This window comes from Phoenix dactylifera, chromosome 12 (genome assembly GCF_051530095.1).
Source record: "Phoenix dactylifera cultivar Ajwa chromosome 12, Ajwa_hap1_PhDact_Kaust_v1.1, whole genome shotgun sequence".
NCBI lineage: Eukaryota > Viridiplantae > Streptophyta > Magnoliopsida > Arecales > Arecaceae > Phoenix > Phoenix dactylifera.
The window spans coordinates 1,724,106-1,748,701 of NC_143201.1; the positions used below are offsets into that span (position 1 = coordinate 1,724,106).

Genomic DNA, 24,596 nt, shown 5'->3' on the forward strand with positions numbered 1-24,596 from the left:
ATAAACTATAAGATTTATTATCTTATTAGAATAATTGATTACTAATTTTGTGCTAGCAAATTAATTATTGTAATTTCGATCTAAAATGTCAATTCAATGAATTATAAGATTTATTATCTTATTAGAATAATTGATTGAGATCTAATAAGTTAATTTAATGAATTAATTATTATGTATTAACCAATTTTCAAATTTTTCGTTTGAATTGTATCTAAAAATTATTCTTTGAGGAGTCCAAATGGAGGTATGATAAACCTTTTGGAGATTAAATAAATTATTACCTTTTTAGAATGATTTACTGAATTATATATTACTAACGAAGAAATAAACAAACACTTCTTTGGATTGTTAGAAATATATTATCTAAATAAACAAATGAATCTAAAATAACGATTAATGGAAAATTTTTACAGAGAATAATATATATTAAATTAAAAATAATTTTATTTTAATACAAAAAAATCTATTGTAGCACAAAATAAATCTATTCATTTAATAAAATTAAATCACAAAATTGTAAATCCTACAGATCTACTAATATTAAATTAAAAATATAAGTTAGAGAAAATAGCCTGATTGAAGGTAGGTCGAAGCGCGTAGACGCTGTCCTAAAAAAGTATGTCTCCACGTACAGGTCTCCCAATAATCCTTCTCTGAGATACGACGATCCTATGACTCTTCGACCCTCAGAGATACAAACGCACACATATATATATATATATATCCACACACATACGTATGTATATGTAGGTATGTACCTGAAAAGGGAGAGATAAAGAGGATAGAAATGTACCAAGTAAAGAGGAGAGTAGGCAATGATCACACCTTTCATAGGCTAAAGGTGGAATTTGGATTAAGTACAGGAAGTGGCATTGTCCAGAAACTATGTAGGTCAAAGCACAACCACCAGTTTTTATTGATCCAAATGGGAAGACCTTTTGGTCGCATGGAGTGATATCTTCTTCTATGAATTAGAGTTAAAGATAGCTAGAAATCAAGATGAGGGAACCTAAATCAGTGGTATTAGACAGTTACAGCTATTAATGTGAGGTGAGTGCAGGTTAATGTCGTATTTCATAAAACATTTTTTTTGACTAAAATATTTTTTTGAAAAACCAATATTTAGATATATAATATCTAAAAAATAATTTTGATATATTTGATTGTTTATTTAAAAAAGATAGGTTACAGAATAACTTATAATTAGTTAAATATCTATTTTTTAAAAAATTTCTGTAAAATATCTAATATATTTTTAATTCTCTCTAAAAATTTAAAAATATTTTTTAAAAATTTATCCAAATTTTTGGTTGATATAAATTAAACTTTTTATATCTCATATAATTTTTTATAAAATACAAAAGCTTTATTATTTTATTATTATTATTATTATTTAAAGTCTTCAATTAAATTAAATATAAGCTATCTCTCTATTTTTTTTTTGTTTTTCTTGTTCTCCGCAAATCAAGCGAGTCATCGTGCGGGGCTCTTCCGTGAGCTGGAAATCAATTCGGATGCGACCCCTTGATGTCAGCCGCAAGTGACGTTTCAGTCGCTGTGGACTTGGATTCAAGACTCTTAGGGACCCACATCCAACCCATTTAAACGAAAAACGAACGTTAGCTCGGAGTGAGATCAGATCCGTCCAATTTAAAACTCGCGACGTTCGCTCCGCCGCGCAACTCAAGGGCGGGACCCCCGCCCCAGCCCGCTCACATTTACACCGCTAATTTTAATTTCCCCCCACAACAAGAATGCGCGTATTCATTATGCCAGATCTCAATCTGACCGTCTATCTAAAGAACGCCCGACTGACGAAGATTTCGGCACTGGGCTTCTTTAACGGGGCACCTCAGAGATTCCACCTATATAAATACCCTTCTAAATATTTATTTTAAATTAATATATATATATATATTTAAAATATTTATTTTAGTATTTTATTATTTAATTTTATTTATATATATTGTACCATCATAAAAAAAACTAAAGATTTCAAATTAAAATGACTAAAATATTTTTAATCAGTAAATATAAAAAATATAATTATAAAACAATTACAATAGAAAATAAAAAATTAATTTAAAAATTTTAATTTATCTTTAATTAAAATAAATATAATTTTTATTAACTATATTAGAAAAATATTTATATTAAAGATTTATGTAAAAAAATAGTATTTTATATAGATAAAAGATAAATATAAATTTTAAAAGAGTACACACCATAAATTTAAATTTTGAGGTGATATTTATTGAAAAAACCTTTTTTTTATTTTTTTAAGGGATAAAACGGTTGTACCTCCTATTGTTGGTGGGAAGAAGTTGCAGCGAAACTTCCCTCACCTCTCGTCGTCGTCGCCCACTCCGAAGACCCCGTGAAAAGAGAGAGAGAGAGAATTAAGGGAGGAAGAAGAAGACATCCTCACCAGAAGCGATAGGTTTTAGAAGAGACGAACGAAGCAGGGAGGAAGGAGACCAGAAGGAAGGCGTTTCCCCCGCCCACCCTCGCCTCCGCTTCCCACCCCCTCAACCCCTCACGGCGAGTCTCTCTCTCTCTCTCTCTCTCTCTCTATATATATATATATGTATTTCTTTTCTTTTCTTTTTTTTGGGCTCTCTCTATTTCTTGGTTTCTTGGGGGATTTGAGAGGAGCGTGTGATGGTGATTCGGTGGGCCAGATTCGGCGGGCGTGGTGTCATCTCTCCTGGGACACGAGGACAAGATGGAACTCCGATCGCCGGACCGGCACTTGCAGCAGTACGACGAGGAGTGCGGCGGAGATCGCGGTGGCGAGGAGATCTGCTCCTCGAGTGATGCTTTCGATATCCCGGCCAAGAATGCCCCCGTCGAGCGCCTCCGCCGGTGGAGGGTACGTTATTTTCTTCTCTTCCCTTCGCCGACATATTGGTTGATGTGGTTGCATCCAATGTATATAGATTTCCCCGCAATTTTGCGAGTTTTTGACATCATCTTTCGTGCCCGTTCTTCGCCGTATCTATTTGATTGCAATGTGAGGATTCTTGATAAATTTGGAGATTTTTTCCGTACCTCGATGCTTCTTGCTTGCTGGGAATTGCATCTTGATGGTGGAGACTTTTTCTTGATGATCGAAAATAACTCAAAAGGAGTTTGATGAAAAAGAACCGATAAGGAATTGAATGCATTCCCTTCAATCCAGCCGAAGGCCGGACATGTCCGGCGCAGACGGCGGGATGCAGTCCTTGGTGGCGGCCAGGCTCGGGGGAGGCGGGTTTTCATCATCATCGATACCACTGAAGAAAGGGTCCTTGAGGAGGCAGCGCTCGATAAAGGCCCGGACCTCCGGGTCGCGGACCTTGCCTATGGCCGCCGGGCGCACTTCGGCCGTAACCTTGCGGTAGATCTTGGCGACGCTGTCGCACTCGCTGTAGGGTATCTCCAGCGTTACCATCTCGAGCACACACATCCCGAACGAGTAGATGTCCACCAGCTCCGTGTACTCCTCCTCGTACAGCTCCGGCGGCATGAACTCCGGCGTCCCAAGGATCGAGTGCGCCGCGGGGCTCTTTCCCACGATCGCCGCTAGCCCCAGGTACTCTATCTTCACCTGGCCGATGTTGCCGTGGATGGAGACGTTGCTGCAGTTGAGTGCCGTGTCCGTAGCTTCGCCCGGAGGCACCTCCGGCTGGTCTCCACCACCGTGTCGAGCTCCTCCTCCTGTTCAAGAACAATAACCACGTTCCAGGGTCCACGTGAGGAGGGCCAGGGCGACGTACTCCTCGTCCTTGTAGCCGTTGCAGATGAGGAAGGCATCGGGGCTGCCTTGCGACAGGTAGCTCATGGCGAGGAGGGGCTCTGGCTTGGATCCGGCCTCGAGGCCGAAGCAGAAAGGGGCGTCGAACCCGACGACGCCCTCGATGATGAAGCGGTCCGAGTAGACGCCCTGGTACGGGCGCCCCAGCTGTCGATTTTGTAGAGGGCAGCAGAGAGGTCGGGTGACCAGAGGGAGATGTGTTCGAGGGCCGCCGCCGTCGCAGGGCCGCGGCCCTTGCGGCCGTCGCAGCGCCGTCGAGAAATGGTCCTGGCACGGGAAGAGAGTCATTCTAGGCGACGGTGTCGCCAGTAGGGACGACTGCAGTGCTTACGTAGGTCAGGGTCGGAATGTAGAAAAAGAAAAGGCTAGATTTCTCTCAGATTTGAATAAGAAGGTCTTAAAAGCCGCTGGGGCCGGAGCCCCGGCTACCCCCCCTCCCCCTCAACGAGGTAGGAGAAACAGAGGATCTGCGAGCGACGACGAAAAATAATATAGGCTGATATAGGATCTCACTAACAATGAAAAATATTATAGGCGATACAGGTTGTCATATGATCCCTAAAATCACTCTAACAAAATTATGCTAAGAAAGGAAACTAATATAGATCGACACAGAATCATGCTGATAAAAAAAATGTATATTGAGGGATGCAGGTTGTTACGTGATCCCTAAAATTATTCTAACATAATGCATCATGATTGCTGCTGAGCGGGCGAGTAGGCATACGTGCTAACAAAATAGACGCTAGGAAAGGGTTTATTTGTGTGGCATATCTTATGCTTCAATAACGAGAACAAAATAGATGCCAAGGACTGGTTAGCATGAGAACAAAATGGTGGCTACCGAGAGAGGGAGCAATTTTTTTCTTTGATCTTTAGAATGAAGATCGTCATTTGTAGCAGATGAGGACATAGCGAGTGCGTTGCTTCGATTGGCTCCATGAAGGTTCTTCACAATGATAGCGCGAAACCTTGAGATTGAGAATGGCCTTATGTTCAGAGAGCTTGAACTGTGCATATGGGCTGGGAATAGAGTAATGATAGGTTAGGCCTTAGAAAATGTTGATAGAAGTTGGATGGAAATAGCTACTGAACTGGTTAAATAAACGATGTCGATAGTAACAAATTCTGAATGTTGGACTATCTCCCAGGGGAGAAATTGTAGTGTAGCAGTAGTTAAAGGGAAAAGAAAGAGAAGCCTATAATATCGAAGATTATTAAAATTGATTAAAATGGGAAACATTTGGATTCTGAGGCAAGATCGTAGAAAGAATATTTTGCAAAATAGTATGGGAAATCAATAATTACTTGTTGAAGTTTTTAATAACTTCATAAACCATTTTATTTTATTGTAATCGAGGTAATATAAAGTTGAGAAAATGTTCTTTGTGAAAAATATTGGGAATTATTGAACATTTCTTCACTAAGATGGGGAGTTCTGTTAGTAGGCTTGGCAGGAAAGAATGTTTGAGAATGGAATAAAAAATACCAAACTCAAGAATATGGGATAAGCATATTTTGGTTAGAGTTTATGGTTACAGGATTTGAATATGTGTGGTCTTATCCATTTCATAGGAAGACACTGCATGCTGTGTACTGCTTAATTGGTCCACCTTCTGCTGTAATCGGCAGAGTCAACAACTTGAGTTATTGTGGGCATCGCCTAATGTCATAGGTACATCTAGTCTGCTAGTCTCTACTGTAAAGCTCAAAGCAAGTCCTACCTAAGCTGGATTATAGGCCTATTTCTAGTCATGCAAGAAGCCTGCTTCTAATTATGCATCTTTGCATGAATTTAGTTGTTACTCCAGTAAGATGTTAGGTAGGATTACATTACTATGCACATGAACTTCTGTTTCTATGTCACTGTATTCTTGATAATTCGTCCCTTGCACCCCCAGCATGGTGGGGGAAGAATTTGTGTAACCTAATATATTACTTGCTTTCATGCTTATTATGCTATTCGAGTACAATATACTTAATCCATCTAATAATGTAGGCTTCAACCTTACAAATATATAGATTTGTTTTTCTCATCTTCGCATCAATAGGCAAACTTCTTTATGTTCGGTTCTTTCTATTTTCCCGATATATGATATGTAAGTCTACCATAAGTATTGCCTTTTAATTCTTTTTAATTAATTGCATTATTAAAGCCTCAAATGGATGAGATGTCCTGTGGATTATGATAATTCGTTATATTATCATTTTCTGTTTTTGGCAGCAAGCCGCCCTCGTTTTGAATGCTTCTCGTCGATTTCGATACACGCTGGATCTAAAAAAGGAGGAACAAAAAGAGCAAATAAGGAGGAAGATTCGGGCGCATGCCCAAGTCATACGGGTATTATTTTCAAATCTACAAATAGGCCTGACATTTTGCATAAGGAGGATAGTGCAGATTCATCCTAAATTTGACCTTTTCAGGCAGCATATCTCTTTAAGGAGGCAGGGGAAAGAGGGCCACCAGGTATTCCATTCTAGAGTTCTTTTGCTTCATTAATGGTTTGATGTTCTTTTCGGTAAAAGTTGAAATTTGCTTTGCCATGAATTTGAGAAATTTAATTACCTATATCATGTCCTTGTCCTGGACTTTCTATATGTATTTTGAAATTATTCGAGTGTACTTGCTGAACTTTCTTTTACTAAAAATTTCTTATTCCATTGTAAAGGAATTGTTGAGTTGATTATATTTGATAATGTTTTATTCTCATGATATGGTGATATTGGACTGTTTTGGAGCATAATTATTTAATCGAGCCTCAAGGTTTGAGTTATGGATCTGCTGGTAGTGCTATTACTTTTGTAACTTAGCCTAATAACTTCCATTATAGGACCTCAAAGGATTCAAATTTCATGAAATTTGCTTGTTTTATACTTGTCTAAATTTCACATTTGTCTCTTTTTTCTATTTATGGTATATAATGCTCATGCGGCATTAAGCTGATCTCTTTATTTTGATTCATGTCGTTCTTTGCATGACTTAAACAGACACTGTGGGAGGAAAGCCAATAGCTCCTGCTGGTGGTTTTCAAATTGGTGTGGAGCAGCTCACTGCGATGAATAGGGATCATAATTTTTCTGCTCTACAAGAATATGGGGGGGCAAGTACTTCTTTCAGATTTTACATTTTCACTGTTTACTCTTTATCTTGTTTTCCATTAATTATAAAGATGATGTGCATAAATTTGTATATGCTCAGGTTAAAGGGCTGTCAGATATGCTGAAGACTAATATTGATAAGGGAATTAGCGGAGATGATGCAGAAGCATTGCATAGAAGGAATATATTTGGGGCTAACACATATCCTCCAAAGAAAGGAAGACATTTTTTGGTATGTTCTAACCTAGTATTTCAGTCATAGTCATTATTTTATTTTCTGAACATCCCTCCTTGCTGAGGATTCATATTTAAGATTGAACTTAATTTCCTGCTTTTTGATGCTTGTAGATTTTCATATGGGAAGCCTGCCAAGATTTAACCCTTGTCATCTTGATGGTAGCTGCAGTTATATCTCTTGCATTGGGCATACAGACAGAGGTAAGTTTGACTGTATATTTCATAATGAAGATTTGTCTTGCTAACCTATATATGCAACAGCAATAATTTCGATTTGCTAGGTTGGTGTTTGTTTATTCTATAACTATGTTTCCACATGTTCATCATGTTCCTTGTTTATATTTTTGTTCTTGTAGCCTTCTATCTCATTGAGCTTTTGACTTCAACACAATATCAAATGCTTGTTTTATGCATAAAGAAAAGTCCATTTAGGTCACCTTTGTTTTTTCCTTTTTGTTTTGTTGCGTGCACAAAATTGTTATATAGGTTATGCCTAATTAGATTTCAAACATTTCGGAGATTTTTATTAACTGGCTTAAAATATGCCGGACTAAGTGGCTTGTCAGGTTTTGTTGGAATTTTGGACCCTACAACCGGTTTTATTCTCTTGGAAATACTAGATTTCTTTGAACTAATACTTGTTTTCTTCTTATTCCAAGATCATTTCTTTGACAGTTCTCTTCTAGTCACCATAAGGCATGCTTTTTTGGCCAAGACAATAGATTTATGTGCCTTTTCCTTCTGGCTTCATTCTTTAATCAAACTAAGTATTCTGTATAACATTGTTTAAATTGCAAAGTTGTGCTTTCAATATTTTAAGTTTTCGACGGATATCTTTTATTACAAATGTGATTTCATCATTTGTAAAGCAAGAAAATTATCATTTTGGATCCCTCCATTTGGGAATTATTATGCTAGGCATCTCTTCAAGGATTATTGATTCTTGATGATTATTTTGGTGATGTTGAGATCTTTCACTTTTTCTTTTACTTTTCAAGGTGTTCCTTGCTGGATTTTATCTCTGTATCCTTAATGAAGGATTAATGGCATCCATTCTGCTCTATACTGTTTTACTAAACAACCAAATTCTATTTTTTTACTTCTTTGCTTCGCAGAACTTTCAAGGAACCTAACTGAAATTATTTGTATCAAAAACTTGAATATATGGACCATTATAAAATGATGAGTGCTTTCTATATGACAGATATTTCTTATTAACACTTTTGCATTTGAAGAGGGTCTGAGTGAATGACTCCTTGACATATGTTGATTTTAGATTTTTCTTTTCTTTCTCAAGTTTCATGTACTTCTATCTATCATCTTAGGGATTAAGTGAAGGATGGTATGACGGTGGTAGCATTGCCTTTGCTGTTATTCTTGTTATACTTGTTACAGGTATGGCCTTGAACTCCCCCCTACCCAAAATTCTTGTTTTGTTCATTTTTGTTTGTTTGCAACTTTGCATTGAGATTTCCTATTCTCATACCTCATGAAAAAGATTAGCCATTACACTGGGTACGATGTAACTTATTTTGTCAGGATACCATTTTATTGATTTTATGTTGTATATTTTATTATTTGTTAAGGTATTGCAAACTTTAATTTTTGGTTGGAAACCATTAACAACAAAATTAAAATGAGAAAAGCAATGTTACCCAGACGTTTGTAGATGCTTGAAACCTGGACACTGAATAATATTTCTTGACACTTCAAATCAGCAAACCATAATATCATCATGGTTGCATCTCAACTTTTGACACTCATATCTAGAAATTTTCAAGTCTAACATAATCTTTAGCAGAGGTTCTATGAATTCTATTAAATAATGATGTAATTGGTCTATTCTCTCCAAAAAAAAAAAAGCAGCAGCTTGTCTAACAAACTATTCATCTATACATGCTTATGTACATATTTATAAACGTATCCATATAATATGGACAAGTCCCTGTATATTTTTTTAGATCCCATGTCTGACTCTTTCAGACACTTGGACACTGAAAAACCATACCGTGATCAGAACGAACCAAAATTGATCTAGCCAAGGGGCTGGGCCCCCAGTCCAACTGCCAGGTCAATCTATTAGGCAAAATACATATTAAAAAATTAATTAAAATTGATATAGATATCTTGAGAATAAGGATCATGACACAACTCAGCAATGCAATCTCACTGGTTACGAGAGTTATCCTATTTACCCCAGGTCAGGGGTCTGATTTACTCAGGATTCCTTAAGATAAGGATCATGCAGGTCATTGTAAACTGCCAGGTCGAGCAAAACCTGGCTGGTTTTGGTGGGTTTCAGTGGTTGAAACCTGCGTTGATTGCAGTTCTGATTCAAATATTGAATTGAATCAGACATAGGTCCGGGCACTGGGTTTCTGGTCGGACCAGCCTGTCTGGTTCATATGTCATAACTATGGGAGAAAAGCCAATTGCCCGTGTTATGGAGTAATGCCTTTTATGCTTATCCTGGCATATGAGAAAGTGTATTAGATCAGTTTGGATGAGATGTTCTCATCCCTTTTCTATTGTATTTTCAAATCTTAGAAAATAGATGGTCATCCTATGCTTCATTGTGTGATGGACTGGATGTATGTAAAATCACTCTTATGCTTCTTTCAAGCTATGTCGGTTTTCTAGTTACTGTCAAGTCTCAAGCCACCTCTATCATCTCAAACAAGGTGAACATATCCTTTGCAGCCTAGATTTGTTTAATCTTTGAGGCTACTTCTAAATTCTTTGCTAATGATGTAAATAGATTACCGTAGGGTAATATTATGGATGGAATATTATGTTTTGCCGGTGGACCGAAACAAAATTGTTAGGCTTAGCAGTAGCTTTTGGATTGTGATGTTCCTTTTTCTCTCTTTCTTTCTTTATTTACTTCTTTCTTATTTCAAAGATAGGATTCAATTTACAATTGATACTCGAACTCAGTTTATGTTTGGCTTGGAATTGGTGCATGTAAATCATGCAGCTTTAATTTACATCCGCCCACTTCAACCTTTTTATCTTGTTTTTATTCCTCCTGCTGTAGCTATCAGTGACTATAAACAAAATCTTCAATTCCAAAATCTGAACCAGGAGAAGCAAAATATACACTTGGAGGTGAGCATCATCATGAGTTTCTTTTCTCTAACTTGCCTTTTGTTTTCTTAATATGGGGTCTTGCTGAGTGGAACTGTTCAAATATCTATTCTGTGGGAATACCTAGGTAATCAGAGGTGGTAGAAGATTTGAAGTTTCAATATTTGATCTTGTAGTTGGTGACGTTGTTCCTCTTAAAATTGGTGATCAGGTAGGTAATGAAAGTAATTTTAGTTGGATTAAGGTCTTCCTCGACATCTTGTATTTTCAAACTGGGGCTGCTTAAATTTCTTTTTCAGGTTCCTGCTGATGGCATTTTAATTTCTGGTCATTCTCTTGCCATTGATGAATCTAGTATGACTGGAGAAGCGAAGATTGTAAGTTTGTGTATTCTTTTTCCTCTCTTGATCTTTATTTCATGAATAAATTGATCGATGGTGTACAAATATGATGCTTTGCTTCAGGTTCACAAAGATCAAAAGACCCCATTTTTTATGTCAGGTTGCAAGGTTGCTGATGGTTATGGTACCATGTTGGTAAGCAAATGTGAAAATATGCTGACGTTTTGCCATATATCCTATTGCTTTCACTTAGTAGAAAAAATATGCAGTTTCCATTTCAAAGGAAATGGATTTAGTTATAGACCAATGGTGAAGTTGGAAGTTGGATGTATAATGCTGATCCATATGGTTGGGGCAAGGTTTGTTACTTTGCCATGAGGGAACTTTGATGTAAATGCTTTGACAAGATTTTAGATTCCACTATTAATATATAGTAAAATCATTATCTTTTTTTTTTGGTATGTCTTGTACTATGCTATTCACTTCAGTCTTTTGTTCCTTTTTGAACTATATCCAGGTAACATCTGTTGGAATCAATACAGAATGGGGTCTATTGATGGCCACCATATCCGAGGATAATGGTGAAGAAACTCCATTGCAGGTTTTCTTTTCTTTTTTTTTCTTTTTGGTAGAATGTGTTCTTTTTGTTTTTTTTTTTCTTTTGCTGTATGATATCGTCTGAGTTGTGTGAAAAGCTTAGTAGAGCATGCCTTAGCTTTACATGGATATTTTGCTGAAATAGGTGCGCTTGAATGGTGTTGCTACTTTCATTGGCATAATTGGCCTGACTGTTGCTTCTGCAGTTCTTGTAGTCCTCTTGGTTAGGTAAATGCAAGTTTTGAGTAATTAATTTAGAAACTATTCATGTTATTTTTACATTTTTTGTTTAATTTTCAGATATTTCACTGGGCATACCAACAATCCTGATGGAACTGTTCAATTCGTAAGGGGACAGACAGGTGTAAGGGATGCACTAAATGGAGCCATTAAGATCTTGACAGTTGCAGTATGTATTGGTAGATGTAGTATTTTATAATGCATAATATTTTGATTATAGGGGCTTATGTTTCTCTCATTTGTGACAGGTTACGATTGTGGTTGTTGCGGTGCCGGAAGGGCTTCCATTGGCTGTAACCTTGACGTAAGGATGTGCTATATATTTATGTTATACTGAAAATCCACTGTCTCCTTAAATTTAAAGTAAACTTTCCTATTTTTCCTCTTTGCAAATCTTTAATTTTATTTTCATTTTGTCAGCCTTGCATACTCAATGCGAAAGATGATGGCAGACAAGGCCCTGGTATGTATTTTGCAAAATTATTAATAACAGTTATATTTTTAGATTTATAAAATTGAACAAGCTTTAAAGTATTCATGTCACAGGTGCGAAGGCTTTCGGCTTGTGAAACTATGGGTTCAGCAACAACAATCTGCAGTGACAAGACTGGAACTCTGACCCTGAATCAGGTATATCAATTTTGTACTTTCATAGGTTCTGTTTTTCTGTCTGATGATAATTATACATTTTGTTCAAAAAGTTTAATTGCTAAAATATTTGATTATGAGATGAAGAATTTTTTTCGACATGTGGAGTTGAAGAAAGCTCAATATGCTTGCCTTTTAAACTCTACAAGGATTACTCTTTTGTTATAGATGACTGTTGTGGAAGCATATGTTGGTGGGATGAAGTTAGATACTCCAGATGATGTTAAGGAGTTGTATAATATATCTCCTCTGTTGTTCGAAGGCATCGCACAGAATACAACTGGTGATGTGTTTGAGCCTGAGGTACACCTCTCTTTTATCTGGTTTAAATGTTTACTCTTACAACTTGGATTGCTATTCAGATGGGCAGGATGAACTTAAACTAATCCAACCTATTGCCTAACAAAAATTATGGGCTCTCCTGTGTTGATTAAACTTCTTAGATAATGCTTTTTCTAGTAGAAGGCAGAGACAGCAAGTTTTTACCAATTAATGGAAGTGATATTCTGGATGCAATATAAATGTTTTTGTGTTTTGCATCTACTAAATCAGTACTTCTGGCACACACTTAGTGCATGTCTTCCAGAGCAGATCTGTAAAAGCCATTGGGTTTTACAGAACAATGTCTAGAACACTGGCTAGAATAAGACTCCAGATTCAGTGTTTGTTAACGGTAGCTTTGCTACTGTTGTTGATTTTGCATGCTATACTACAGAATGCTTGTTCGGATGTTTTTGAGATTTCAATAAATCCTGTTTTCTACTTCTTTTGGCGGTTAACTATTTCGCTGTTGATTATATAGTTGTAAAGCTCTCTTGATTGTTATACATCTGATTTATATAAATGCCTTTGTAAGTCATACCATTTTATGTAGGTGAGTTTATTTATTTCCTGTATCTTGTTCTGGACTTAAAAATTCTGTCCAACTCCTATTTTTTGCTGTAACCTTTCTGTCCTAGACCTTCTGGTCAAATGGTTATTGTGTAGTATGTGAAGCATCTAATTGAATATATTTTTCTGAAATAGGATGGTGGTGCTATTGAGGTTAATGGCTCACCCACTGAAAAGGCCATCCTTTCTTGGGGGGTCAAGGTACAAATTTATGCAATTCATGTTGCTTTTCTCATTATTACTTTTTTCTGGCTATCAATGCTGATTGTGATTGGCATCATACCTTTATAGCTGGGAATGAAGTTCAATGATGTGAGATCAAAATCCTCAATTCTTCATGTGTTTCCTTTCAACTCAGAGAAAAAGCGTGGTGGTGTTGCAATACAGCTGGTAATGACATCTCATATAAATTCTAATAGATACATTGGTTCTGTAATTTCTTTTGATAACAAATAAAATTTTATCTACATTATTTCTTACATGGTCAACCTTTTCATTTTGTCTTGACATTTTATTTAGGGTGAAAATATTACTAGAGATGTTATTCTGAGATAAACTGTTTCTCTCGAGGGATGTTATTCTGAGATAAAGTATTTCTATCTTTAGAAGTTTTCCTTTTGGATTCAATGCATTGATTTCACAGAAGTATTTCTCTCAAACATTCAGCATCCAATATTTCTAAACCCAATTGTTGGGATTAAAACATGGTTCTTTTATTGTTAAGGCGTGTTCGGTGTTGCTTAAAAAAGGTCTTGTTGCGACTTGTAAAGTAAAAAAAAAGTGCATTCTGAAAAGGTAGTTGTTTGGTAACAACATTCAAGAAGTGCATCTCAAAGAAGTAGAAGCCTAAAAGTGGATTTTAGGAGAAGCTAGAAAGACTAACTTTTAGCTTCTGTTCCTATGACCTTGCTCATTATATTTCAAATACGAAATATCATAATAAGTTTTTTTATAATACATACTTACCAAACATCAAATATACAAGAGATGGTTTTTATTAAGAACTTAAATGAAAGTGTTTCTTAAGAATGATTCTTAAGGAGCAGAAGCAATGCCAGACAGAACCTTAGCCAAGGTGGAAGCCCTTCCCATGAGGTCAACTTCTGTAGGAGCTCATTTGATAATATTAGCCCTTTCGTGTTCGGTGGGGGGGATTAGGACCATGATGGACGCACAGTGTTGGTGTTTATGGAAATATGAGGACTTTGAGCAAAGTGAAGGCAAAAGCTCTTGCAAGTCTCTTAGAGAAACTTGAGCCTTTATTCTTGCATCTCATATGCAACAAGGACAAATAGTGTCGTTTCTCAGCCTAAGATAAAGAGCCTCCTTAAGATATAGGTCAAAAAGATTAAAGGCCACTTATTGTCTATAAAGTAATTACAAGGAAGTAGTTTTGCCACTAGCGAATCCCTGAATATCATTTATGAGCTTATATTGAGCTAGAGTTCCGACTTCTGCTCCGACCTCTTCCTCCTTTTCCTCGTTTTTTTTCCAAGTTGCTTGTTCTATACTATCGAGGAGGAATTTTTCTGCTGAATGCTTCCATCTTATGGTCAAGGGATCTTATATCTGCAACCACAATTACACATTGATGAAGATCGAGAACATGTCATGGTGCGTTAAAGGGCTGGAACATGAAATTTTTCTTAAATTATAGTTACTGTTTTTCTTTTTTGGTTTATTATCAGTTATTTTTAGTTTCTAGATCTTTTAAAACAAAGGTTGGGACTAAAATATCTCAGGTTTTAATTATTAGCTTGATGAGGTCCACGTAGTGTAGCAGCACTGTTCATACTACAATGCTAGTGAACAGTAACCATGCATTATTAGGGGTCGTTTGAGGATTTTTTAAAATAGAGTCAATTAGGGTTTCTATTTTGTTATAAAAAGGGACTCTTAGGATTTGATATGATCAGACTTCATGCACATTATGAATGAAATAATGGAAATAATGGACACTTTGGTTTTCTTTGCTCTTGTGGCTGCAACATGGACTTTTTTTAGATTTAATTATATTTATTGATTTTCTTTTTTTCTGTTTATTTCTAGTTATTTTTGGTTTTTAGTAGGTCTTTTAAAATCAAAGGCTGAGATTAAAATATCTCATATTTTAATTGTTAACTTGATGAGACCTATTTACTGTAGCGGTATTCATGGCACTGTTCACGCTACAGTGACCGTGCCTTATTAGAGGTAGTTGTGGGATTGCAAAACAGAGTTGTATTAGGGTTTCTGTTTTGTTATAAAAGGCACTTTTAGAGTTTGATGTATCAGACTTTATGCAAATTATGAATGAAATAATGAAATCTTTGGTTCAATCAAGGTGTGAGGCCTTCAAACCCTAGATATGATTCCTAGGTTTTGGAGTGATTGCGGTATTATCTTTTCCCTTCCCTTTATTTTTATTTTTTTGTGTTTGACCTGTAGAGACTTATTTGGTCTTGCTAACTTGTCTCCTATTCATCTCTTATTTGATTTTTCTTTTGAGCTTTGCTTCCAGTAGGATTTTTTTGATCATAAATATATTAGATATTCTTTCAGCATATGCTAGCAAGACTTGATTTAAGATATTTAATAGAATACTCTTAAAATCTCAATTAAAGGTCTGGAATCCTAAATCCTAGGTTACGTTAGCTATCTATTACCTATGCTCTTCCAATATTATCTTTCTAGTTCAGTTTTATTGAAAACTAAGATCTGCAATTGAAATTCCAGTACCTTTTAGGTTCCAAACCCATCCTAAACCCTTCTGGATTCCCTTTCCTCGACTATCCTACATCACATATGAGTTCATATTGAACATGTTAGTCAAGGGCATCATAATGCCTATTTAACTTATGTATGGCATGACTATAACTGAATGTAAAAGAAAACAAGAGCAATTCATTGTAACTTGACAAATGACTTACTTGGCCGATGATGACACACTAGTTGCTTCTGAAATAACTTAAACAATTACAGTTTATGCAACATATAAAACTCCATAACCTTCTTGGTAGTTTTTGCCTATCTATTTTTTTGTTCTAGCCTAACAATTCCAATTTGTTGCCTTCTAAGCTCTCATTTCAGAATCAGGAATACCAGAGATGAGGATGTCGAGTTATCGATGCAAACTCATCTCCATATTTGGCTTATGCTACTAATATTGGATGAGTTCCAAAGAAGAAACAATAATGTACAGCAGTGAAGGCTTGTTAGGTCACCCAAAGTGAGAGGGGCTCTGATTTAGGAAAACATGCCTTGAACAAGGATGACAAAACATAGGAAGACTTCAATAGCAGTGATGGCAAAAGACCTAAGGTGCATCCTCATGGTTTGGATGTGAACCTACATTGAAATGGGTGGCAAAGCATGATTGATATGGCTACACTGGAATAGATAGAGTGGAGCATGTTGGTTGTGGTTATGATATGTGATTTTAATTGTGTATATTAGTTCAGTGAGGTATTATTCCGTGTCTTATATTTTTGTAGTCTCTGCTTGAAATGTGGACCAAAAGTACATTATATGCAATTCAAAGTAACATAACTAGAAGCTTGTAGGTTGTAGCATTATTCATTAATGCTTGCAGTACTGCAATGTTATGAGTATCTTCTTAACAAGCTTCATTCACTGCTTCCTGCTTCTACTTCTTAACCTATTCCAAAAGCTCAACTGTGCCAAAACTAGCTATAGATAATGTAGTGAATGATTGACTACACTATCCTGCTGTAACGTCTAGTGAATAAATGTAGATCATGAGGTGTTATATGATGCTTGCTCTTTTAAGCGATACTGAAAATGCCATCAATCAGCTGTCAAGTTTAAAAAAAACACTTAGTCATGCATACACTTTGCCCATCATACTCCCAAGTCCTGATGTGCTCATGTCTTTGACATTTGATGCTAGTATTTTATTTCCTTTTGTTTATCTTTTTCTTGGTAAACATTTCCTTTTGTTTGTTATCATGTGTATTCGTGTATAGAATTGGCTGTTGTTGAGTATGTTGATGTGATCCAACATTCAATATTAATTGTGTAAATCTCCTTTCGTTTGTTTGTAATTGCAGCCAGACTCTAGGGTTCACGTCCATTGGAAGGGGGCTGCTGAATTAGTTTTAGCCTGTTGTTCAAACTGGCTTGCTCCAGATGGTTCACTTCAACCAATGACCTCAAACAAGGTGGAAAATCATTCAATTTAATTTTATGCCCCTTCTGTAGTAAGTTTGTTTCTGAGTTCTCAAAAACAATTGCAGATGAATGAATTTAAGAAGTCAATTGAGGACATGGCAGCAGTTAGCCTACGCTGCGTTGCGCTTGCATATAGATTGTATGATCCGGAAAAAGTTCCAAATGAGGAACAGAGAGACACCTGGGAGCTGCCTGAGGATGAATTGATTTTGCTTGGTATAGTGGGGATAAAGGTTTGTTCTGAGAAATTTAATTAAAAATGTCCTGGATGATTTTGTAGTTTTCTTGAGGTAGTCCTTATTGTATTTACTCCATGACAACCTCTGGTGTAGGTCTCTTTTTTAATATTAAAGCACATTCTTTGAAAGTATTTGTTTGTTATTGGTTTTCATACCAAGGCGCCAAAAAGAAAACTGAGTGGTTTTAGCTTAAACGGAAATTGGAAACCTTACAATAAAATTGCTGGACACTAATCAGAAAATTTTATGGGACTTAAAACTCCTACAAATATCTATTTGGGAGAAAATACTGATGATAGGAAAAACATCAGAGTAAATACAAAAATTCTAGAAACTTTATCTCATTCTATATAACAGCAAAAATTAATCAATTTCTAGTTTGGCATGCATACAAATAAAGCTGGTTTTGTTTATTTGGCGATCATTGCTGATGATCTAGTGACATTTTTTCAATCTATAAAAAAGTCTTTCAGAAAATTATGTGAACTGTATTAGCTGATCGCATAATGAGGTGAACTATTTTTTCTTATAATGAAAGTTCATTGATGGCCATTGATGAGAGCTGCAAATTATCGGGCCTGAAACCTGTGGTTGGAGTGTTAAAAATATTACATCTTTATGATTTTGTTATTAGAAAAGCAGTAATGTTCTTTATCAATGGGATGATGCAGTACTGTCTTTTGGTGGTGTTAAACTATATTGTTGTATTGCCTTCAGGACATGTACACAATAATAGAAATTTATTAATATATTATCTGTGCAACCAGATGATGCTTCTTGATCCACTCTCAGCAATTGCACCAAAAATGCCTAAGTTCCAGGAGCTAGTAGAGATTTCATTGCTTAAGATCCTTTATATTGCTATAATCAATGAGTGGTTTCACATATCATCTCTTTTGCTAAACAAGTGTTTTTACTTGTAGGATCCTTGTCGTCCAGGGGTGAAGGATGCTGTGAAATTATGCACTAAAGCAGGTGTCAAGGTATCCTTTTGATATTTCGTTTAAATCTGACAAAATACAATAACTTGCACACAAAATCTGGTTTGCTATAATCATGCTCGTTTAAACTGTTCTTGTCACCCTGCATCACTTGAATTAGCATTCAGCCAAAAAAGACAGCAAAAGAAGATATACAACACAACAACTGCGATGTATTTTAACCTATACTGTCTTGTCTGAAAGTAAGGCTGGAAAGAATGCATGAATTTCTATCAAAATTTTGTAGTGGATGAGGGGAAATGTACATAAGTTCACAATGTGGTAAAAAATGAAATGACAAAACTATGTAGTTGGAAAAAAGGATTAAATCCATTATCCTTTTGTACATGTATTCTTAGAATGTGTTGTAAATATGCATTCTACTAACAAGAGTTTGTCTATGATAAATCGCACAAGCTCACATGTCCATATTGCTTGCACGTGAGGAGGAAGTTGCATGTCTTCAGCAGCTGTTAATTAAGTTTCAGATGTAGAAAAGGGTTGCAGTCTGTGCTTACTAGGAAGACTTTGTTATGGATTTATGGTAGTTTTCTATATCAATGGGATTATAATCTTTCCTAATGGTCATTTCTTCATGCTAGATTTGTGCTAGAAATTTTTTGATTTCCATATTGTTTGGTAATAATCGTTTTCATTCGTCTGGAGACCTTAGATCTGATTGATTCTCAGTTGTTTGGTTTACATCTATGGTTTATACCATTGGTCAATTTGATGCTAGAAGGATTGCTTATGGATTAATAGGTACGCATGGTTACTGGAGACAATATTCAAACAGCAAAAGCCATAGCCTTGGAATGTGGGATACTTGATTCAGAAGCCAATGCCACTGACCCAACTGTTATAGAAGGAAAAGACTTCCGTGCATTGTCTGAAACAGCAAGAGAAGCAATTGCCGAGAGGATAACTGTAAGTTTAAGAACGGGACCTATTAAGAGTGTTTTTTGTGCATAACTGTTTTGTTTTGGCTACCATTTTTACAGACTGAAAATAATAACTACGCCATGCATCATTAAGTATTTGGGCACATGCTTTAAGAAAAGCTTTACATCATGATTATATATAAATACTCAAAAGATAACTTGTTTTAAAAAGTTTATGTTTCTCTTCAGTTCGATGGAGCATAATCGGTCTCTGCAAATGCTCAATCTTATGTAGTTTGCTTGGTTCAAACTTCTCGTAACTTCTCTTGGTGCATGCTCCAAACTTTCTAGCATTATTGATGCAGAATCTAAAAACTTCCAGCTCCATAGTTAATTTAATTTTCTTAAAAGGTACTCCATGCATCTTTGTTTTGCATGCCATCTAGAGCTAGTTTCATAGTTTGCTAGGTTTTGGTAAATTTAGTATTGTTGCAAGCCATCTGAAACCATAAACCACCATACTACCTATTTTAGTTGCTTAACAAGATAGAGAGAGAATAAATTGAAGTCCTTAGGCCCTCAAATCTGGCCAAAATCCATTAGTTAACTTTAATTAAAATTTTTGCAGTTTAATGCATGCCAGTTCTGGTGCTCTGGCTCAAATTGGTGCTTCAATGATGTAGTTCTTTGTAACAAACCTTGTCTTCTTTCTTCCTTACTTTAAACTCCCTCAAAAGCTTCAAGTGAATCTTTGGAGCATGATTGACTGGTTCTGTTGCATATAATGCACAAGGGCAACCAATAAACTGGACATTTTGCTGAGCCAACAAATCATTATGGTACCATGGGAGGCTTTGCAACATCCAAATATGCATGGTATTTGGCATAGCTCTTGGATGATTAACTTAACTCGAGAGTCAGTTATAAAGTGTTTAGGATGATGATGAATTTTCATATAACCAAACCCCATATGGATGAATATGGCTTAAGAATTAAAGATTTACAAAACGATAACTATTGAGCCTTATTTTGTGGGCCCTGCTTAATGAAACATTCTTTGCTAACCCTTTATGTTCTCTATTATGAAGAAGGTGACCTGTTCTCATATCTGCATGCACCAATGCTTTTGTATATTGCCTCTGATGCATTTATTTCATGCAAATAAATCGCATACGTTCAGCAAGAAAAATAAAGATGAATATTATGTATTTGGAAGATTGTGAAAGCAACTCAAGTCAACTCAACCATGCCTTAATCCCAATCTAGTTGAGGTCGTTTACATGAATCTTTTTCCTCCACCCGGCTCTATTTAAGGTCACATTTTCTGAAAGATGCAGCGATATCAAGTCCTCCTGGATGATGATGAAAGCAATCCATTAACTTGTGAAAATTTATGTATAGGTAATGGGCAGGTCTTCTCCCAATGACAAGCTTTTGCTCGTCCAAGCATTAAGAAGAAAAGGTCACATAGTTGCTGTAACTGGAGATGGCACAAATGATGCTCCTGCATTGCACGAGGTTTGGTTGTCTATCTGTATCTTTTTATTTAACCTATAATTATCTTTGCTTAGTGCTAAGAATACCATTCTGTGTATGTAACATATTCAAATTGTATGTTCTGTTTTCTTTTCTTAGGCAGATAACATATTCAAGTAGTATATTTTGTTTTTTTAGGCAGATATAGGTCTTGCAATGGGAATTCAAGGGACAGAAGTTGCAAAAGAAAGCTCAGACATCATTATTTTGGACGATAATTTTGCATCAGTAGTGAAGGTTGGAAGCAGATCTTATGGCTAAATGCACTCATTTGGATTCAAACTGTTATATGAGATGAGTAGATGTATGATTTTGTCTTTGTTTCAGGTTGTCCGCTGGGGCCGTTCTGTCTATGCAAACATTCAGAAATTCATCCAGTTCCAGCTAACAGTTAATGTTTCAGCGCTCGTAATAAATGTGGTTGCAGCAGTGTCATCTGGCGACGTACCTTTAAATGCTGTACAGGTTGACTATAAAATCTTTGCCTTTTTTTTTTGGTTTCAGGATAAAGGAACAGGTCAAAACAAAAACAACTTGGCCTAGTTCAAATTTTTTGTCTTGCCTGAGTGCTGTACACAGCGTAGCCATTGTCCTGCCTGAAACACAAGCTAACTGAGTTGTACTCTTAACTTCTCTTCTATGTTGCTTGGACACATCTTGTGTGGTTAGATTAATTAATAGGTTAGTTCTGGCAAAAACGTTTCTTCTCTAGTTATGTCCTGAGCCTCACTTTTCTTGTCTATGACAGCTTCTCTGGGTCAACCTCATCATGGACACACTTGGAGCACTTGCATTGGCAACTGAACCACCAACAAACCGACTTATGAACAGACATCCTGTTGGTCGGAGGTTAGAAGAATCCATGTTCGATATAATGTGATAAATATGCTTTCTATACATGGTGATATAATGGACCATATGATAGTAGTGCTGTAATAATTTTACACTAATGCTTTTGTTCTGTGTGCAAGTCTGTCTTAATCTCTTTGCATGTATTCCCTTTTAAGGGACAGTTCAGGTGGGGAAAGATATTGTAGGTTGTGCAAAGAAAATTCTACATCAACACATTAAGTACTCACCAGAACAATGTGATGCTTTGTATTTATAACATTAAAAAAAATCGTATAATCTTTTTTAAGGGACAAGACACGCATACACCTCCTACCAAACATTTGAATGTTTAAGTTTTTAGACGATGTCAAACAAAAGTTCCTATCGGAAAAGATGATATTAGCCTCTGATATAGGGGTAGCAGGTGATGAATTATGTCAGCAAACAATACGGGAGACAGTTATAAAGCTGCACAGAGTAGCTTATTTTTCGGAGGTAAACCTTTGTTGCTGTTTGCTCTTTGTTTGGGTGAAATAGCTTAAAAGTGTGAGGATCGTGTGATTTGAGGGTTGCTCCTTTTGCTTTATTTGGAATTTTCTAACATTATCTACATTACAGAATTTTGAAATATATACAAAAAGAACTGTTTGAATTTTCTCTTATGCATTTTCTACACAAAAAAACTTGCAAGCTTATGATAATAAATCTTGCCATATCAGTTTTAGATTCTGATGTAGTTATTGATGACTAATGACTTCTTGTTGCTTTGACCAGAGAGTAAGTTGCCTCTGAAATCATTTCAGGAGGAAGTATAGTTGATTTTTTTTAAGACATGTCCTTCACAGTTCTGATTATACATGGTGATCTGATTTTCGCTTTTGCAGTCCCTAGCTAGCTATATTACCAAGCCATACTGTTTTTGATTTTGATGCAAGTTATGATAAATTCTCATTTTCTTTGATTAGAGAAAAGGTTGCCTCGGAACTCATTTCAGGGGAAATAAATTTAATTTCTTTTAGATATGTAAGTCCTAGTTCTGATAATAATCTATTTCCTCAGGGAGTCTCTCATTACGAATACAATGTGGAGAAATTTAATAATGCAGGTATACTTTTCCTTCTTTTTTTTTGTAATATAACTGTGCATCCTTCACTCTTTTGGTTGAATTTTATGTTTGCCGGACCAATTTTGTTTTACTGATTGGTTGAATGAGAGTAAGTGCAGGCTCTTTATCAAGTTGCTATCCTCCTCGCTTTCAACTTTGGTGGCAGAAGCATCCTGCATATGAAGGACGATACTCTAGAACATGCAGAAAAAGTGAAGAATACCTTTATATTTAATACATTTGTCCTATGCCAGGTAAGGCTGAATGTTTTCCTTTTAGAGTTGAACAAACAACTGAGGATAAGCATTTTAACTAGGTTTAATTATTTCAATGTCTTATGGAATGTTCTCCAGTATCTATTGTTTTGTAGCACTATAATCCTGCTCTAACTGCCAATCATGGCTAATGTAAACTTGTCTAATCAGTTGTTACTATAGTCAAGAATAGGATTATATTTGTAAAATCAGTATCTTGGTGTCTGTTTTTTCTTAGGACTAAGATCTTGTGTCACTGTTTCTTGAAGGTTTAATAATATTATTATAACCTTTCCTATCAGATATTCAACGAGTTCAATGCTCGAAAACCAGATGAAAAGAATGTTTTCCGTGGAGTCACAAAGAACCGCCTCTTCATGGGGATTATAGGAATAACGGTTCTACTTCAGGTAAGAACTAATGAAAGTATTATTTAAGCTTGCTGCAGCATCTTCTTTTGTACCCGCTTCCAACCAATTAAGTAGCTATAACTTGCTGCAGGTTTTGATTATCGAGTTCCTTGGACATTTTACTTCTACGGTCAGACTCAATTGGAAGTTGTGGCTGTTTTCAATTGCTATAGCTTTTGTAAGGTATGCCGTTCTGTTCTTTCAGCAGCTTGGTGATCTTGAAAGAAATTGCCATCAATGCCTCCCTTTTCTCTAGTCCTTTATGTAAGATTTCTAACAGTACCTTTTCAGTCAATCCCGTGGCCATGGTCTTTAGCGAATGACTTAAGATATTTGTACAGTGACGATAGGGACCATAAATTACAATCTAGTGGAGTGCCATTGCATTAGCCCTGCTAAAATTATGGCTTGCCTGCTCTTATTATAGAACATATAATGAATATATAGTGTCAAGGCGCATGGATATTCTAATGAACATTCTAAATATATAAAAACATGGCCCTCAACAGTGTTTACCCATTGGCTGTCACTAAGCAGACATGGTACATTAATATTTCTGTTTTTCTTTAAACAATTACTCACGGCATTCTGCATCTCTTTTTATTTTTCTCAGCTGGCCTCTGGCTCTTCTTGGAAAGTTCATTCCAGTTCCTCAGGTTCCTTTCAGGGACTATATTTTCAGATACCGGAGGAATCAACAAGGTCCTGTTTCATGATTCCTGATATGGCTGGGTGATGTAGCATAATTTTAATATATTAATCAACAAATTAAGACCTTGTACAGCTTATCTTTTTCATAAAAAAGACTGCACCGGGCTTATCTATCTTTCTTCCTCTTGCAGATGAAAGGGCTGAGAGGCGGGGAGATAACCAGATTTGATATGCAGCTGCTGCTGATTATGGGCGGATATTTTGATGAACTACCTGGTTGCCACATTCGTGAATCATATTGTAAAGAGTATATAACCCTATTTATAATAAGTATATTGATTGAAGTTTCGTTTGGCTCTTAAGTGAGCGGAACTCTATTTATACAGCAAGATCTAATATATAATATTTGTAGCAAAATTTTCTTTTGCTTGCATAGAAACCTAGTTACGTAAGGTCAAAAGTAACTAACTATTGGTTCTCCCCTCATACGTTTTCACAGGCATGGTCTTTTTCTAGCTAGTATTATTCATCTCATACACAAGCTATTGGTTAAATTATCATAAGATAAAACACTAGGAAGTCACATTGAAAAATCTTAGGAGA

The 24,596-nt window shown here is 36.0% G+C and overlaps 1 protein-coding gene across 2 annotated transcripts; it reads left to right on the forward strand.

Annotated features, from left to right (window-relative positions):
* The first annotated feature begins 2,256 nt into the window (after positions 1-2,256).
* Positions 2,257-24,410, forward strand: LOC103715607 (calcium-transporting ATPase 5, plasma membrane-type). 2 transcript variants are annotated; one of them, XM_039129843.3, is made up of 35 exons: positions 2,257-2,541; positions 2,682-2,872; positions 6,021-6,137; positions 6,221-6,263; positions 6,785-6,897; positions 6,996-7,127; positions 7,244-7,333; positions 8,458-8,527; positions 10,170-10,240; positions 10,347-10,430; positions 10,519-10,596; positions 10,684-10,755; positions 11,078-11,161; positions 11,303-11,385; positions 11,458-11,566; positions 11,646-11,701; positions 11,818-11,860; positions 11,944-12,027; positions 12,214-12,348; positions 13,072-13,137; positions 13,228-13,326; positions 16,986-17,096; positions 17,172-17,339; positions 18,269-18,328; positions 19,088-19,252; positions 20,608-20,724; positions 20,881-20,979; positions 21,070-21,207; positions 21,491-21,591; positions 22,633-22,678; positions 22,798-22,932; positions 23,235-23,342; positions 23,434-23,525; positions 23,956-24,044; positions 24,185-24,410. In XM_039129843.3, exons 2-35 carry the CDS (start codon positions 2,726-2,728, stop codon positions 24,220-24,222), a joined length of 3,243 nt encoding a protein of 1,080 aa, XP_038985771.3. In that variant the 5' UTR covers positions 2,257-2,541; positions 2,682-2,725; the 3' UTR covers positions 24,223-24,410. The 2 variants fall into 2 exon arrangements, with proteins under 2 accessions (XP_038985771.3, XP_038985772.3); XM_039129844.3 differs by having other exon boundaries at positions 2,315-2,545.
* Positions 24,411-24,596: the final 186 nt, after the last annotated feature.